Source organism: Chroicocephalus ridibundus, chromosome 8, assembly GCF_963924245.1.
Source record: "Chroicocephalus ridibundus chromosome 8, bChrRid1.1, whole genome shotgun sequence".
NCBI lineage: Eukaryota > Metazoa > Chordata > Aves > Charadriiformes > Laridae > Chroicocephalus > Chroicocephalus ridibundus.
In genome coordinates this window covers 7,037,191-7,051,894 of record NC_086291.1, presented here as the reverse complement: position 1 = coordinate 7,051,894, position 14,704 = coordinate 7,037,191, and the positions used below count along the sequence as shown (strand labels likewise).

The window sequence follows — 14,704 nt, the reverse complement described above, 5'->3', positions numbered from 1 at the left end:
GATGTAAGCACTTTAAAAAGATCATCTGCACAAAGTTAAATCTTTATTTGGGAATTCTTATAGCAAAATGATCCAGTGGAATATTCAGAAATGCAGTCCAAGGCAAGGAGCTAAGTCCTTGCAGTCATAGGAGCTAAGAATGCAGTCATAAAAATAATCCCAAGAAATCGGTGGGTACTCTTCAGTCCTCTACCTTCCAAAACTCAAGGGGAAGCTAGGAAGCATTATTTGCCGATAAACTGAGGTGGTCGTTTCTCCCTGAAGGCAGCCATCCCTTCCTGACGGTCTCTTGTGGGAATGTTCTATGTTTTTAAAAAAAAAAAAAGGAATATTTTTCATTGACGAGTCTGATGTGTTTTTAAGTACTAATTTGGCAGTAGTGGTCTAAGACTAAGATTGCTTTTCTTTCAGTGATACACTACGTCCCACCTTCCACGTTTTGCAGTTCGGAAAATAAGGAGACTGGGTTGTAGTGTAAATCACAAGCAAAGCTTCTAAGGCAGAGACCATAGACTGGAGAACTACATAGGAAAACAGTTTTCCATAAATTTAATATTTTACCATCTTAAAACACCCTGAGAGGCACCGCAGTTACGTTGTTCTGTTAGCTGAGAAAGGGACACACTCTCAAAACTCGTCAGAAAGACTGACTACAGGAGGCATCTGTTTTGTAATTTAACTTGTACTATAATTAACATGTTGTTGAAACTAAGAAATTACAATTCCTTCAGACAGAAAGGTATTTAAGGAAGGACTTTAGTCTCGGGCAGGTTATGGAGAGGCAACTATGCATGACACAACAGTTAATATTCCAAAACAGATACCTGGAACTGCACTCAAGTATCTTCTCAAAGCTTTGGATTTAGCTATTAAAGTGTTCCCTTACAGAGAGGAAAATACAAGAGGACACTGAATATCTGGCTTTAGACAATATACAGTTGTTTCTTTCAGGAATGTATTTTGAAGGTAACCTACCTGGGCATAACACATCCCCTCGATCGCCATCCCCGACGCGATGTCAACCTGGGGACGAGAGGGAAGACGTGAGATTGTCTGAAGCGTAGCCCTCAAATCAATGAACATTCACTCGCAGTGAGTGACCTTCACTCTGGTATTAGAACTAGTGTTAGCATCCGTAGAAAAAAAATCCTGCCGTATTAATTTTGTCTTTAAAGAAAACCTTGAAATGGTTTTAAATGCCTTGTCTAAACAAGGATTATAACTTATCTGTTCTGAGCACTTTTACTGTAGTAATTTGTAAGAGCTGCCTGTCTGCTTCTTTTATCTCATTATTTAAAAAAAAATAATAAAATTACCTCTATTCCTCTGTTTATTGCCAGTTTTCCCATTTTCACAGCAAATGGAGCCTTTATTAAAAAAAACGAACAACAAACTCAATTCACAATAAACATTTAAAAATAATTAAAGTGACATTGGTTCATAATGGTGTAGTTATATCACTATCCTAGCTCCACATGACCTTTTAGTCTATAGAAATTTGCAGTAAGTTAGTATTTTTAAAAAAATTTGGTGTTATCTACGCCAAACAGATATACGTGATAGATATACATCTACATGAATAGATGTACACAGTGCAAGGTTTCAATGTGTCCTGCTGGTCTGCATAACCGCAGCTGGGAAGTAAAACTCTCCTCTGGGTTATGCAGCTGGACGTTAATGTCTGTTCCTTACAGAAATTGCATTCACAAAAGGGACAGAGTTAAGAGACTTAAACATCAGGAACCAAGACTTTAATATTTCATAGAAAGGAATTTCAATTGTTTGCTCTCTCTTAAGGGAAGCAGAAATGCCTTCTCTATGTCGACCACATGAATACTACACTTACCTGAGGAAGGATTTCTTTAGCCAAAGCTAATGCTCTCTGGTAAGCTGCATCCCCGTCGCTGTTTTGTGGCACTGCGTGATTTACTAATCCCATTAAGGCGGCTTGTTGTCCGTCAACCTGTCTACCCGTGAAAATGAGTTCCTTGGCCAGACCTATTCCAACACATCTGGGCAGGCGCTGGGTTCCACCTTACAACAACAGCAAAACCACCATTTTCAATTTCTGAGAAATGCCCAAAAAAACAGTAATATTTTGTCTCCTTATACAGCAAGAAGGTTTGAAAACTACAGCGATTCACGTGTTTCTTTAATAACTACTAGCTGAATGTGTCAAGACTTTGCGAGGCATCTGAAAGGCTTCAGCATCCTTTTGAGTATTTTGATGAACAGCAAAAGGTGTAACGGTACTTTCCTCAATTCATAGCAAATCCGAGACAGGGCTTGGAACAGAAGTCTTGAGTCATAGATCTCTCGGGTCACTGTAAGATGCTACTTCTAATTTACATTCAATACACTTCAAGGGCTCTAATGGCAAAATGTTTACTGTACAGCTGAGAGAGTAAGAGACTGAAGATTTAATGATGGTTACCTGCTCCAGGAAGAAGCCCTCTTGTGGTCTCAATAAGGCCCATTTTAGCTGATGAAGCTATTTAAAAAAATAAATATAGGGTTTAGCTACTTCTCGATTTGTGTAACTACAAATTTTCCATACTGAACAGATTAAGAAAACAATAAGCTTTCAATACTGAACTGGAACTCCCACTTCTCCAGGTGGCTAGAAAGTCTGAATACGACAGTGCTTAACCAATGTCCATCTCAAATCAGATGAGGGAAGTGTAGTACGGCTGCTTACCCCGAATGTAGCAATTTCATCTAGAAAAATGAACCTTGGCTCCACACTAGATGAAATGTAACAGATGGAATAACTGAAGAAGGAAGTCTTCAAGTCCAAACTGATTTAAGTAGGGAAGGTCCAATATTACATGATAATAACTATTTAATTCTACCAATAAATAGTTTTCTGAAGGAATCCTCATCTTGTCTAAAAACAGGCTTTACTTTTTAAGTAAAGAAACTGCTTTCCCAATAGTAACTAAATGTCACAATTTCTGGACAAATGCCTACTCATTTCCTGAACTGTGTTAGTTCCTCTCTTAACCTACTGGATTCCATTAACAGTCAGCTATCATGCGTGTAATTTCTCTTTAAAATATAGTCACCAATCACAAGAAGAATCCTATATTAAGCAACACACAAACCTGCTACTCGAAGGTCACAAGCTAATGCCAGTTCCAGTCCACCACCCAACGCGTAGCCATCTATTGCAGCAATTGTGGGTACAGGCAGGGCAGCTAGAGAAGAAAACACATTACATGGTTTTGTTGCAGAAGTTCTGTTCCACTCACTTCTGGAATTTAAATGCTTAAATTCTAAAGCTTTTAGTAGTTCTCAAATTCAAGATTGCTCAATAAATCAGTTTCTTCTGCCACAAACTTTCTGACTGTCTCTAAGCAGTAGAAACTGACTTCTTCCACTTCTCCCTTTTGTGTGAACACTAAACATTCTTCTTACATGCAAAGCAGCACTCAAATACAAAGCACTGTAACCCAAAACAGGAAGAATTGTCTCCTTGCAAGTTTACGATACGAATATTCAGCTGTTGCAGTTAAACAATCAAAACACAGACACTATTTCTAGTCACTATTACTGGGATTAGCTTTTCTGGTGCTTTTGTTAGCCAAGGCTCCTGAACTTGGTCAACGCTGTTGTCACCTCATAATTGAGGAACCTGAAGTACCTGGAGATGAGCCGCTTGATAAGACACCTTTTTAAATACTGAGGGAGCTGGAAGCAGACTTCAGACGTGCAGAGTTCTGTGCCATAACTACCCACCCCCAGACTGCTTCTGTGGTTTCTGAGAGAGGGTCATTCTCTTTACACGGTTGTTTGTTCGTTTTTTAATTACAGCAATTCTGATTGGTATTTTAGTCAGATTTCACTTTGGTATTCCTCTCTAGCGAGAGCAGAATAATTCATAAATAGGTGAAGAAAATAAATTGCAGAAATCCATATTCCTTTTGCAAAAAAAAAAAAAAATGGGGTGAGGGATTTGGAGGTACAAACCCTGACATTCCACAAATCCATTTAGCAAATCCATTCAGAGATCCAAATCCATGTTCTTGGGTCACTGCCACATCACGAGTGCTTCTGAGCATGTATTGAAAGGTGGAGAACCACCGCAGCTCATTTTGTCTAGCATTGTCTCCCAGGGGTTACACAGAACTGTACACGGAATGCTTTGTTCCAGCAGGCACTTCTCATATGCATGTGTGTGTGTGTGTGCTGCTCTTTGTCATGGAAAGGGCAGTCCTGAACTGCATCTTGTCCTTGGAGCAGCAGCAGGATCATTGGTATTTCATTCTGATCAGATCTTTGTTTCAGGCATAAGCTGGAGCCATTTGGGCAGCTACTCCTAAATGGATAACCCACCAGCGCTAGCGTCCTTCCCCTCCTGCAGCATTTCTAAATGTCTCAGTACAGGCAGCCTACGACAAATTTCCCGACTGAGATAATCATTTACCTATCTCATCCATAAGATTCCTCAGCCTTTTAACAAAGTGTCCAACTTCTGCATCGTCCATCTTGGCACGTTCCTTTAAGTCTGCACCTAAACAGAGAAAAAGATTAGAATCCAGGAAAAGGGAAAAGGTATCCGAACTGTTTTCCCTCCTGTTCGTCTCAGAGGACAGACCATTTTAGAAGTCTTGAAAACAGTGTTCTGGGTAAATAAGGTCACTGGCAGTTGGAGTGTGGACATTTGGTCTGGAGCAGTGGCTCGGGTGCTCCTCTGGGCCCTTCGAACAGATTTCACAGAGGAGCACAAATCACTGTATGTAAGGATGATAATCCATAAAACTGGAAAGCAAAGACTCCAATACCAGAGGTAGCTGTGCTTGAAGATGGTTATAAATGAAGAACAAATAGTAGCACCACGCAGCCTCCATCACACACATCTCCATCGATGAAGCTGAGAGGCAGACAGGCAAACGACAAAACAATGTGTTTGTTATTTGCTACACAAAAGCCAGCCTGTTTTTCTTTTAGGAGGCATTTCCAACTGCTTTTCTGCACGATTTGCCCTAAGAGCCATCAAAATTTTTAACAATAGTTTGCAAGCCTTTGTTACTTACCAGCACAAAACACACCTTTCACCTCACTCTTGAACACCACCACACGAACCTTCTCATCAAAGCGGAGTTGTTCCAGAGCGCTGAACAGCTACGAGGGAGGCAATACAAACAAGAGAAGAAAAACTTTAAGCACATGGGTGTATGTATCTAAATTCTAGCAAGCTCCTAATCTATGATTAAAGTTTCTTTTTTTTTTTTCCCCTGCAGGTTCCAAAAGTTTCCTGAAAATCATATATGTGGAGCCAGCAGGATCCATCCATGGCAGCCTCTGAATGACAAGTCTCCCCATCTCTTGTGTTCTGCCGTTCAGAGACAAACCTTTGCCGTACCTTAAACTCCCCTTCCTGTCCAGGCACAAGCCAGACTTTCTCTACAACGTATCAACCTTGAAGAGATCATCTGCTAAGGTCTGACAGTATGTTTTTGTTGACATTACGCAATAAGGACATGAACCTGCATGTGAGTTAGCTAACTTCAGGAACTCCAGTATCTCTGTCCAGTCCGTGTCTGAACTTGCCGCAGTACAGACACATCACGATCTCTTTTTCTCCAGGCTAACCTGCTTGCCCCAATGCAGTCTCCCACTGACCTTCAGCAAGAGATTAAGTTTTTGTTTCAGATTCCCCGCAGCTATTCTTATTGCATTTAGTTATCGATCATGATTCCAAACACGTTTACAGGCCAGGCCCATACTCACTTCATTTACAAATACTTTTCCCAATGAATTTCTCGCGTGGGGTCGGTTCATTAGGATTTCAGCAATACCTTAGTAATAGGAGACAATTTCAGTTATACTTCATTTAATTCTCTGACACAGTAATTCAACTGGGAACAATATCTGCGTATGCTGCATCTTCTCTTTCCTGGAAATGCATCTAAGACAATCAGTTATTTTAAAAGCGGACGTGGTCGACCATGTCTATGAAACCCAGCTATGCAGGGCAACTGTAAAATCGAGTAGCACTGCAAATAATATAAATAAGCAGACTTTTAGAAAACGAACACGACATCCAAGAACGTATGTCTTAGAATCACCGCAGAAATGGAAAAAAAAAACCCAAACCCCAAATGATCCACCTGTTTCAAACATTACTTCAGTTTTTATTATACAGTCTTACTGCGTTTGAGCATATTCCTTAATGAAGAAAACAATCCTCTTGGGACTGCTGTTTGCATGAGAATAGCACAGACTGGTCGCACCCAGCTCATGTCCCAGAACCGTTTTGAAATTGCAGCCCCATTCAATTTAAAGTTAATAAGCTCACCAGTGGAAAGGACTTCACTTAAAAGTTCCTAGGTCCAAGCAGAAAAATAAGACCGCAATGTCTACCTAGTTCTCCTTTGCACTTGTGTTTCGTAAATTATTATCCAATGGTTTCTGTATGTTTTGGAGAGGAAAAATCTCTCTCCTGTTTCCTTGGCTGGATTTCTGCTCAATTCCCCAGGCCTAAATATTGTAAGATGCTGCTGCTGCAGGTGCACAGACGTGCCGTGCCCCCGTCACACGTGGTGCCCCTGCCCTGCGAGGAGGTCTCTGGGTGTTCCTCTGCCAGTGAGCAGGCAGTAAAGAAGAGCTGTGTAACCAAGGAACAGAGACACAGGTAACAGCTGGCACCAGCAAACAACGGAAATTCACAATTCTGGTTACTACATTCACGTACAGGTGAAGAGCAAAACTACCAGGAACTGTTTATAAGCTCTGGCGATCGTTACCTTTCCGCTGGCAACCAGCCAAAACTCAAATCACTTGGCGGCCCTTGTGCATAAACACGCACAGAGGTGCCCTGGGCCTGTCCTACCTGGAGACCAGAAAAATCTACCTTCTGCAAACCACGACGTCTCGCGTCGAGATCTCCTGCGTGCCTAACTTTTTTTTTTTTTAAAAAAAAAAAAGCAAGCCCCCATGCCATTTATTTGGCAGCTGTGTTCTTGGGGCCGGGGGGGGGGAAGTATCAAGGCAAAACTTAAAGCAGAGAGACTGTAAGGAACCCGCCCCCTCCGGACTCTGCGGGGTCGCCCCTCACCCTTCAGGCCAGGAGGGCCCCGGGGGGGGTCCGGCGGGGACGGGGCGGTGCTGCGGGCACAGTTCGGGGCCGGCGGGGGCGAGGCGGGGGAGGGAATACCCCGGGCCCCGCTCACGCCAGGTCGGGACCTGCTGCGTTTTCACCAGGAATCGGTAAAACTCAGTAGATCAACATGCAGCACCCCAAAACCGGCTCTGACACCCGCTGGGCTCCGCGGACCCTTCGGGAACGAGCGCCGGGGCCTCACCCCCGTCCCCCCCCGCCCCGGACCGAGGCGGGCCCCGCCGCACTCACCGCCGCTGTCCCCGCCGGCCGCGCCCACCAGCACCTCCGCGCCCCGCCGCGGGACGGCCGCTGGGGGCCCGCCGCCCCCCCAGCCCAGCAGCTGGCGGCCCGCCCGCCCCAACCGGATCATGGCGCCGCTCCCCGCCTGCCGCCGCCGCCGGGGACAGGCCTCCGGGGCCGGGCCTCCGGGGGGGAACGGTGCGGCGCTGCGCCTTTAAGAAAGAGGGGCGGTGCCGCGCCTCCCGCGCGCTCGCCCCGCCCCTTCGCTCCCCTGCCGCGCGCGCGCGACTGGGGGTCTTCGGCGTCGTCTCGGCCGGCGAGAAGCAGCGCGAGGAGGACGAGGGGGCACGCGCTCGCCCGCCATCATCATCATCATGCAGCGCCGGGTGTTCGTGGTGGGCGTCGGTATGACCAAGGTACGGGGCTCTCCGCCGCCGGCCCGCGCCCTCCCCGGCACCGCCGGCGCGCTGAGGCCGTACGAAACTCGTCGCCCCCGTGGGTCGAGGCTTCCCCTGGGGGCGCCTCTGAGGGGGGCGGCCTTGTGGGGGCCGTGCGCCTCCTCCCCGGCCGCTGTCTGAGGAGAGGCGTGCGGGGCCAGCCGGGCCCGCGGGTCAGGCCTGGGCGGCAGCGCCTCCGCGCAAAGTTCACCTTCCTTCGGTGTGTCGGGGGGAGTGGAGCCGCTCGCCAAGTCAAACGCTTTGGAGCTGCGTTGGGCAGGTCGATATAACAGAGCTGTAACGGCCAGAGCCGTTCTCCGAGTCACGGCCGCCTCTGGTCAAGGGCTCGTCCCCTCGCTGTGGGGGCCCAGGGAGAACGGGCGGCAGCAGAGCAGGTGCCCTGCAGAAACTCCCCCGGTGCCGTTCTGTACCTGGTCATTTGCTTGTCGACAGAGTTCCCGCAGCATGGAACAGTTTCAAAGAGGAGCAAAAGCTAGAGGAACGTTTTTTCATCCGGGTGGATGAAGCTTAAGATGACTTTGATGTTCGCCAGAGTAGTCAGAACAAAACCCCCGCTTTTTGAATAACTTTTTTTTTTTTATGTTGCTGTGTGAGTATTTTTCTGGTATGTGATGATATAGGAGAGAAAATAAAAGGTAGAAGACTTCATTCTGTTAATTGTTTTTATTTTTGGTGATTTTTGGAAGAAGGTGATTTTTGGAAGTTATTGGACCTCACCTTACGCTCCTTTGCGATGTGCTGGAGGAACGAACAGTAGCGTGGAAGAAACGACTAAAGCTTGTCAGTTACCAGAGTGTGTCTTAAGCATTTTATTATGAAGTCTTTTAGGATTATATCCTTTCTCTTTTTTTAATCATAATGATGTAATGTCTGCCAAAAACTGGTATACCCTCTCAAAATAACAGTCCGTGTTTCCAATGTGTGTAATTGTCAGTTCCACAGACCATACCTTTCTTTTTCAGAAGTTCAGTGTGATTGAGAAATTATCAATACTCTCTTTCCCTCTTTGTTAGCCCAAGTGACGTCAATCACTCTGGCAGACTTTTACAATGATCAAATCACTGACTAATTTCTCTTAATACCTTCAGTATGGAGGTTCTCTCTCTAAATTAAGGAGAGGAAGCACTACAGAAAGTACAGCTAAGTGTTGCGAAAGACTGGAGTTGGGGAGGTGAGCATAAGGAGGTAGCAAATTAGCTTTTGTATGCTAACAGTGAATGTCAAATAATTACTAGAACTGTAAGTAGTTAGTGTGAGGGTTTTTTATCAGTGACACTCTTGCATTTTTACATCATTAACGAAACCACGTGTATTTGTTGGTAGACTCTAATGAGTCATACTACAAAGGAAATAGAAGTACCACCTCCACTCCAGTGGTGAGGGGTAAGGCACAATATGATGTGTAACAAAGTGGAATAAGGCTTGGGAATAGGAGGCTTATGTACAACTAAGTTCCGTACAAAGAACAAGCATTTTCTTGTTACAAATAAGAGTATAACAAAATAAAGTGGAAGGAAAGTATTTGTCAAAGCCTTAGTGAAGGTTATGTCATGTATTGTTATGAGTCAGTGAAGGTGGTAGTTATTCTCTGTCTCACCCACAGCCTTTGGACAGGGTTATTGTCCATTTCTATACAAGTCATGAATCTTCTTTAAGACTGAGCATAAATGATCTTCAGCTTCCATAAAATTGCACTATTTCCTGTTTTTAGACATTGTGGGGTCTGTCAGTAGCACTTGGGAACTGTTGAGATTTTGTGCATGCACTTTCTGGTCAATTGCATTGTTTGCATTATTTAAAACTGATCATTCACAAACCTGTTTCTAAGTTAAATACACGCTTTTAAATATACCAATTTGAGCAAAAGAGGTATTATATCTCTGATTTGTTCTTGTGGTTTTGTTTTTTTTTCCCTTTTCTTTTTTTCTTGTCAGTTTGCAAAGCCTAGTGAGAAGAGCATTGATTATCCTGACATGGCTAAGGAGGCAGGTAATTTAATAATAAAGATATTTATTATGTATATTATTTATATATTGTATATATTTTATATTTAATAATAAAGCATTTAGTTTGCTGAAACTTATTTTAATCTTTTTATTAAGTTATATAAGTATAATCTATTTATACAGTTAATCTTTTTATTATACATATGAAGGAACAGCTACTGTTCAGTAAATAGACACAGATAAAAAGCAAATCAGAAGCTGATAAAAAAGAATACTTTCAGAAAATCCATAACTGACCTGTTCAACTCACTGCCTTCTAGTACTGAAGTCAAGAAGATAGCTTAAAATTGAACCAGACACTTAAATAATTGTATACCTACCTGTATTATTCCAACATACCTTCATTGGGACAAACAACCTTTGTGCATGAGCACAGAATTGATTAGATGAATTTTTTGTGTTCAGAACTCAAAACACCGCAAAATTGTCCTTATGAGAATTAAGATGCAGGACTATATTAACCATTCACATCATGTAATAAGGAATTTGTATAGCACTCTCTCTTGTTTGTGAATGCATGAATCGTACATACTGCTCTAGGTTTGCTTGTTATTGGTGTGAGAGCTGGGTGGTGGATTTTTTTTTTCCTTCAACTATTAAATTTTTTTTCAACTTTTAAACGTTTTTTAGGCCAGAAGGCTTTAGCTGATGCTGGGATTCCTTATTCAGCAGTGCAGCAGGCATGTGTGGGTTATGTTTATGGTAAGTAATGTCATTTGATTGGGATGTGACATACGTGATGTGCAGACATCTGTGTGGATGAAGTATGGGGATCCCATCAATTTCAAGTTAAAATATTTAATCGTGTCAGTTTGTAGAACTGTCTCAAGCTTTTAAAAAAAATTACTAGTTTTAGTGATCCTAGATCTATGTGTGTTGCGCGGAGTTCCTGGGCACCAAAGCCTGAGCTGGCAGGCTCAGGTCAGGTCAGTGCTGCACTTGCAGGGCTTCTTGTAAGGCTCATCCTCCATTGGTTCAGGTGATTCCTGCTATAGTAATGCGCATAAAATGCAACTCAAATCATGGGTTACAACAGTTTAAAGGTATTGCCATTATAATGTCCACCCCTGGTCTCTTTGAGACAGGTTATAGGGTTTAACATTGCAATGAACTCCTCCCCTTGCTCCGAGCCTGGCTAGCAACAAGGGACTCCTGCTATAGTAATTCCCATAATATGCAACTCAAATCCTGGGTTACAACAATTTAAAGATATTGCCATTATAATCTCCACGCCTGGTCCCTTTGGGCCAGGTTATAGGGTTTAACATTGCAATGAACTCCTCCCCTTGCCCCTGCTCCAGCTTGGACTTATCCACAGACAACTGCAGTCCCCCTCTGTTGCAAGCGGAGCCTTATTTACGCGCCACAGTCTTTTCAGGGGTGTACCTGCTGCGGCACAGGCTCATCCACAGCCACAGTTGCTTTGAGGCGCACCTCTTCCAGTGTGGCCTTGTCCATGGGCCACAATGCCTTCAGAGGTGTACCTGCATTGGAAGAGTAGAAATGAGAAAATTTGTGGGTTGAGATAAAGGCAGTTGAGTAGGTAATTCATGGCAGTAACGGTTACTTGGGAAGGCAAATGGCATAACTCTAAACATTCCCTCCCCCTGCCCATCCCCCCCCGATCTTCCCCCAGATTTATAAACTGAGCATGATGTCGTATGGTATGGAATATCCCTTAGATCAGTTGGGGTCAGCTGTCCCGGCTGTGTCTCCTTCCAACTTCTGCACACCCAGCGGACTCGCTGGTGGGGTGGGGTGAAAAGTAGAAAAGGCCTTGATGCTGCGTAAGCCCTGCTCGGCAATAACTAAAACATCCCTGTGTTATCAACACTGTTCAGCACAAATCTGAAACATCGCCCCATATTAGCTGCTGTGAAGAAAATTAACTCTATCCCAGCCAAAATCAGCACAACCCTCAAGTGGATTTCTAGTTGACACCCTCAGGAGCTTTTAACTTGCAGTCACTACTTATTGTAGTGAGAGGAGATGTGTTAAGTGACTGGTTTGAACCTTTTCCTGGCACTCCAATTCACAGATGCCTGGTGTATTTCCCAAAGCAGTCAAAATCAGATTTCTATTATGGGGAAATCTGTTTCCATTCCAAAGAGAGTTTTCCATCTGCTTTCTTCCTGTTTCTCGATTGATGACTGTATTATGGCAACTGATGGAGGGTCAGTCAGCTATGATACCGGTAGCAGCTTCCAAGCCACGCCATTCCAAGATGTTTCTGTCCAGTCCAGTTACTTTCTGTGGATTCATGGCCTGTTATCACAGAAGCAGGATAAAATTCTGTTTCTAAAATCTGATGATTTTCATCTTTTTTCTAAGGTTCTTGTACAGTGGATACTTGAGAGGCATACTCAAGATGACAGTTCAAAAGTTCAAGTCTACAGTTTAAGTGGTATCATTGCACATACTTGGTGGCATTTCTTTTTGCTAGTAAAGTTTGAGATGTACCTTATTTTAATGTTGTGTCTCTGTATAAAGGTGACTCGACCTGTGGACAACGGGCTATCTATCATGGTTTGGGTTTAACTGGCATTCCTATTATTAACGTTAACAACAACTGTGCAACTGGATCAACTGCTTTGTTCATGGCCAGACAATTAGTAGAAGGAGGTGAGTTGTTGCGCTCTGGGACTGGGTGATACATATTCTCTATTTCTATAAATATAACTTGATTGAAGAATGGAACTAATGAATGTGAGCACTCTGTGTTGAAAATGTCCTGTCCTCGTAGGCAAAATTGTGTTTTCTGCCTCACTCAGCTGAAGAGATTGGTCAGTTGTATATACAAATGGAAGACCAAGCACGTAAAAGAGTAAGACTATCACTTTGAACTAGAGCACTATGTGTGCACCTAAGAGACTATGTCTGTGTTGCAGAAGATGGTGCATATGGATATAAATGTCCTTTTCTGTGTCATAAGCTGTATGAACATAGTAAGTAATAAGCCAGTTAATTCTTTTTTTCTGGAAGAATTGTTCAGAGCAGTGCAGAGCATGTTGCATTGTAGTAATGCAAGACACTAGACTCTGCAGGATGAAAAGGAGAGAAGAATCTGCTAAAAAACTTAGGTTTGTTTTTTTTTTTTAACTTGAAGTGAACACAAGTGTTCGACTAACGCACTTTTGGAAGGGAGGGGAAGAGAGCAACACCTTGTGACAGACTGTGTTTTGAACTGACGGAAGAGTGTTTCCGTAGTTCCTTTGTGGACTTCGATACTTTCTTGCACTTAAATGTTGTGTTTTTATAATGAAAACTGTAGTCACATTCTGTATGATTATTCTAGTATTTCTAGCAGAGAAATAAGTGCTTGGTTGTCTAAGATGATTGCTGCCAATCAGTTTAAAAATAAACCCAAACCCTGTAGTGATTTCCCAATTCTTCAGTATCAGTATGTTCGTGTCAGTACCATTCTCACCCCAATTTGACTCTCTTTCAAAAATGAAGAAGGGAGGAAGAGCAGGAGGTAGGTGTTACGTATATTTCTTGTAACTGAGTGGTTGTTAGTATATAATGTTATTTATAATTACGTTGCATTTTAAATAGCTACAAATTTTCTTTTAAGGTTTGGCGGACTGTGTTTTGGCACTTGGCTTTGAGAGGATGGCAAAAGGATCCCTTGCTTCAGGTGTAAGTGTCTGAAACGCTTCCTATGTTTCATTGTATTCGTAGATGAAATACACCTCCTCGTTCTCTGAGTCATATTCTTGTAAACACCAGTTGCTTTAAGATGTTGCTGTAGATGATGACAAAATAAACCATTATTTTGAACCATGAAAACTTCTAATTATTTACATGATTCTGATTGGAGCTATGATGTACAAATTTTGTATAGAATGTTTTAGAATTTATGTAGTATGTCATGCTTTTATTAATTTGCCAATAATACATTAAAGGCAGGATTAATAGGGAATAATGGAAATACCAGATAGAATATAGGAGCATTGAGCAATTGCAGTGTCTTTCCCAAAGTGACACAGCAAAGTGAAGAAAGAATCTGGGTCTTCTGGCTTTTGGTGCTTACGCAGTTGACCAGTTAACGCACTTTCCCAACAATTAAAGACTTTGGTAAACTTTTCTTTCTTGTCTCTTCTTTGTTTTTACTGGAGAAGTGTGGGGGTTTTTGTTTTGTATTTTGCCTTGTGGCAAGTAATATTAGAGCCCATATGTGGTTTAACTACAGAACTGCCAAATTTGATAATATATGCAGAGATTTGGGTGAGAAACGTTAAATTTAGCAACTGATCGAAAAGAGTAGGAGTTATGTTTAACATGCTTTATGATATTGCATTTAAGCTTCATTGAAAATACTACTACAGTATTAATTTTATAACTTTGAACGATATTAACTGTAGGATTTTAAGATGACATAAAAAATACCTGAAGTCTTCTACTGAAAATACTAAATGTGATAGAATCACGTAGGAGTGATCCTTGCCATGAATCAGTGGAGTGATGATAATGTTAAGCATTTTATGCTTATTTACTGTTTCTTACAGTTGGAAATTATGAATGCTTTGAAACGTCACTGAAGTGCAACGTACTGTCCAGTGGAACTGTTAAAATATCAGGAAACCCTCTATTTTGCTTGAAATCCATGGCACTTTCGTGATGACGTTGTGTTGAAAAAAAAAAAAAAATTATAACTTTTTCTCTTCTTTTTAGTTTTCAGACAGAACTAATCCAATGGACAAACATTTGGAAATTATGATAAATAAATATGGTTTAGCAAGTGCTCCAGTAGCACCTCAGATGTTTGCAAATGCTGGCAAAGAACACATGGAGAAATATGGTACGTTAAAATACATTTTTTCATTGTCCTCTTTTACTGAAGTGATTTAAAAAATAGGATTTCATTTTGGAAAATTCAGTGGCCTTTCTTTTAC

At 42.4% G+C, this 14,704-nt stretch overlaps 2 protein-coding genes across 2 annotated transcripts in view; one reads left to right on the top strand and one right to left on the bottom strand.

The window, feature by feature from the left end:
- Window positions 1–26: 26 nt before the first annotated feature.
- ECHDC2 (enoyl-CoA hydratase domain containing 2) lies at window positions 27–7,548 on the bottom strand. Its single transcript, XM_063342990.1, has 10 exons — window positions 7,355–7,548; window positions 5,734–5,801; window positions 5,037–5,124; window positions 4,427–4,513; window positions 3,105–3,197; window positions 2,435–2,491; window positions 1,847–2,034; window positions 1,317–1,367; window positions 976–1,023; window positions 27–302 (listed from the first exon to the last, which is right to left on the bottom strand). The coding sequence occupies exons 1-10, from the start codon at window positions 7,473–7,475 to the stop codon at window positions 225–227; spliced, it is 879 nt and encodes a 292-aa protein (XP_063199060.1). The 5' UTR covers window positions 7,476–7,548; the 3' UTR covers window positions 27–224.
- SCP2 (sterol carrier protein 2) overlaps window positions 7,547–14,704 on the top strand; it is a 22,009-nt gene continuing 14,851 nt past the window's right edge. The window contains exons 1-6 of the mRNA XM_063342987.1: window positions 7,547–7,761; window positions 9,738–9,792; window positions 10,440–10,511; window positions 12,300–12,431; window positions 13,384–13,448; window positions 14,484–14,610. Coding sequence (XP_063199057.1) covers window positions 7,720–7,761; window positions 9,738–9,792; window positions 10,440–10,511; window positions 12,300–12,431; window positions 13,384–13,448; window positions 14,484–14,610 — 493 coding nt within the window. The 5' untranslated portion in view covers window positions 7,547–7,719. The remainder of the gene's footprint in view (window positions 7,762–9,737; window positions 9,793–10,439; window positions 10,512–12,299; window positions 12,432–13,383; window positions 13,449–14,483; window positions 14,611–14,704) is intronic.

Bases quoted from the DNA above. Each gene is read 5' to 3' on its own strand.
- ECHDC2 (XM_063342990.1), bottom strand. From the start codon at position 7,475: ATGATCCGGTTGGGGCGGGCGGGCCGCCAGCTGCTGGGCTGGGGGGGC. The intron at 5,802-7,354 runs GTGAGTGCGGCG...CCTATTACTAAG, and splicing joins GGCCGGCGGGGACAGCGGCG to GTATTGCTGAAATCCTAATG. The intron at 303-975 runs GTAGGTTACCTT...TTAAAAACATAG, and splicing joins AGGGGATGTGTTATGCCCAG to AACATTCCCACAAGAGACCG.